The 3116-nt window shown below is 39.2% G+C and overlaps 2 protein-coding genes across 2 annotated transcripts in view; one reads left to right on the plus strand and one right to left on the minus strand.

The window, feature by feature from the left end:
• The window catches only part of LOC109838837 (heterogeneous nuclear ribonucleoprotein A1, A2/B1 homolog), a 6601-nt gene extending 6487 nt beyond the window's left edge, over positions 1–114 (plus strand). Inside the window, exon 7 of the mRNA XM_020407265.1 lies at positions 65–114. Coding sequence (XP_020262854.1) covers positions 65–114 — 50 coding nt within the window. The remainder of the gene's footprint in view (positions 1–64) is intronic.
• The window catches only part of LOC109838838 (molybdopterin biosynthesis protein CNX1), a gene marked incomplete at its 5' end in the record, with an annotated part of 15618 nt that continues 13372 nt past the window's right edge, over positions 871–3116 (minus strand). Inside the window, 4 exons of the mRNA XM_020407266.1 lie at positions 871–1399; positions 1494–1550; positions 1825–1931; positions 2031–2188. Coding sequence (XP_020262855.1) covers positions 1187–1399; positions 1494–1550; positions 1825–1931; positions 2031–2188 — 535 coding nt within the window. The remainder of the gene's footprint in view (positions 1400–1493; positions 1551–1824; positions 1932–2030; positions 2189–3116) is intronic.

Raw genomic sequence — 3116 nt, forward strand, 5'->3', positions numbered from 1 at the left:
ATCCATATGGAAGGTAGAGTTCTGCATCTAGGGTAATGTGATTGTGTATGCATTACCCTTCTAGGGTATTCATGTACACCTGAGCATTCACATTTTAAAGGGCGGTTTTCTTGAATGTGGAAGGGTGATTTTTTGTTCTAGATACCCGGCATTTGAGGGAATGGTTCTTGACAATTTGTTGAAATATCTACAGTGTTCTCATATGTAAAACTATGACCATCTTTTCCTTCCTTCGCATCTCTTGGGAGTAAATGGTTGACGATCCATTAGTAGGTTGGTGTTTAAATTTGCAACTGTTGCCGACTGAGTGTGATATTATTTATGTTCTAGCGATCTCTGAGAGCTTCATTGTATGTTCCTGTGCTGAATTCATAGGATGGAACTGCATTTTATTTACGGGTAGCTATTCCTTGGTTGCTCTCTTAGCTTTCTGTTTCCTGCAATATGGTTTGATGATCATTCTGTGAGATTGAATGCGATGTTGCTACCAGTGTGCTGTGAAAAATCCGTCTTTTCTCTTTCGTTTTGCTGCGTACGAGTTAAATTGATGTCTACGTCAACGCTACCATTTTCTACTCGGTCATTCTTGTTACTGTTCTCTTCAACCGTTTCCCTACTGTTCTCTTGAATGAATTTAACGTTTCCATCATTAATTGCCCGAGGCTGATGTTTAATGGGGCATGATTCTTAGCCTGACCCCAAAATTTGGCTATCCAAACGCGTTCCTCAGATGAGTACATAAACTCACAACAACACTGAATCTGCGGAAGCCATAGCAATGACGCAACTCATTTGCTTTCCGTGGAAGGTTGATTCACTGTGAGAATAGACGGAAAGCTTGATTCACTGTGAGAATAGACCACTATCCGATGTAAACCGATAAACAAAAACTTTGACGATTGTTGCTTCTGTCATGTTCTCAAGGTACAACAAGCTATCAAACTACAAAGGCAACGGACGTATTACAGCACCAAAGAACTGAGTTCTGAAGTTCCGCATTTTAACCTTTTCCCACTACACTTTATAAAAAGATGAAAATGTTCACTAGTCCTCGATTACATTATTTTAAATCAAACCATATCATAAACCTCTGCTGCAGGTAATGAAGAACATGAAATCCCTGTACTTGGACTTGCCACCTCTATATTGTCCAGAATTGCTTGCATGCTTCTGAGCAGCAAACAATTTAATGTGAACAAGAACATCCTTGCGAGCCTGATGATGCGGCCATAAAGCTGCGCTCCCATTGGTCTATAGGCTGTGCTTCGGCATGGGGAACATGTCGAGGATGCTTCTCTCTTTTATCGCCCTTTATCTGCTTCAGTGCATGTTTAAGTGAAGGAAGCAGTGCCTCCATGCACTCAGCAACCGCATTTGGATTGCCTGGCATGTTGATGATCTGAATACAATACCATAGAAGAGAGAAAAGTTACTAATAGATGAAAGAGCAGGACTGCATCGAGCACAAATGTATTTGGGGAGATGGATATTACTAAGGTAGAACCTCTGATCCCAGCTGCAGCCCGTGACAGCATTGCAAATGGCGTCAGCTGTCATCTCAAAATATTGAACAGGTTGATACAAAATCAGGTTACAAGCAACATAAATTAATGGGTAAATTTCAGAAAACCTCCCTGAACTTTGAGACATTTCCACAAAATCCTCAAAAACTTTTTTTTAATTCCACTAAACCTCCCTGAAATTTAAGGTGTCCCACAAAACCCCCTCTAAAATTTCAATTTTCCCATGATACTAATTACAAAGGCCGGACGCCATTAAGATTATGTACTAATTTTAAACAGATGTCACAGAGGATGATGGTACCTTGAGACTCTCTTGAAGCATCACAAATAAGAGACCAGGAGCCTCCTTCTCAATAACAGCCTTTGTGGCTTCAGGTGTGACATCTCTTGGTGTAAAGCCCGTACCACCTTGAAAGAATATCAGGAAACCAAGATAACCATTTTGTAATCAGAAAGAACACACGACCATTGATATTAATGAGTAAAAGACACAAGGCAAAATTTAACCTAAAGTAATGATAAGGTCAACTTTATCAAGGTCACTCCATTTCTGTAGAATATCCTTGATCCTATCCACTTCATCAGGAACAACAGATGTTGCAACAACACTCGCTCCACCTAGCTTTTCTGATGAAGAGTCCACAACAGATACTGCTCTAGGACCACTGCAGTAATTTCAAGCAGATGGTTTCGAGTTGAATCACTTGATTGACATGTAAATCACTCCTTAAGATAGTTATCATCATATCATGTGTAATCTAAGATATTATGTAGTATTTTCTTGACAAAAACATGAAGTTTCATGCGGTGAATATAGTTTCCATGACTATCGGCAACAGCCACAGGCACTACAAAACAGAAGACTAAAGGAAGGCGCTCCGTATAGGAACTTGTATTACCATGTTTCCTGTCCTGTACTCTTTCCATTCCACAATTTTAGTTTAGGGTTAATTATCTTCTTATCATTGCGTATAGACCCCTCTACTACAGCCCAATTGTGGATAGACCCCATGAATGAAATTTCTTTGAATCTTTTACCCTCACTGAGGCCTCTATTTATCAAAAAATAAATCTCTCTATCTATGAGGGTAAATTAGTAAAAAAAAATCATTCAGGGGTGCAACAATAAACTACATTGGGTCTATCCACAATTTGGCAATAGCACAGAGGTCTATCTGCAATTAACCCCTTGATCAAAATAGTAGGTGCAATAATGATCCATAAGAATGATTCAGATACAAAACTTCATTAACAAAGGCAAGAAGGTTTCTTGCACTGAAATTCCTAATACAGGATTGACTAACTAATGGTGGCCATGGCATCAAGGGAAGGCAGTGAAGGGACCATGGCTGCTTGCCTATCTCAGTAAGTTCATCACTATTTGTGTAAATATCTCCAAATGAAAAATAATATCTAACATGGATGCAGACGTTCCTATTAGGTTAAGTATGTGGAAAGAGATGCAGTGTACTTACTTATACTTTTTTTTTCATTTGACAGCCTTCAAATACCCCAAAAATTTCAGATAAAGGCATTGTCGTCATTGCTGTTGTTGCTGTTGTAAAGCCCCCAAACAGATACCGATACAAAAAA

Source organism: Asparagus officinalis, chromosome 4 (genome assembly GCF_001876935.1).
Source record: "Asparagus officinalis chromosome 4, Aspof.V1, whole genome shotgun sequence".
NCBI classification, from domain to species: Eukaryota; Viridiplantae; Streptophyta; class Magnoliopsida; order Asparagales; family Asparagaceae; genus Asparagus; species Asparagus officinalis.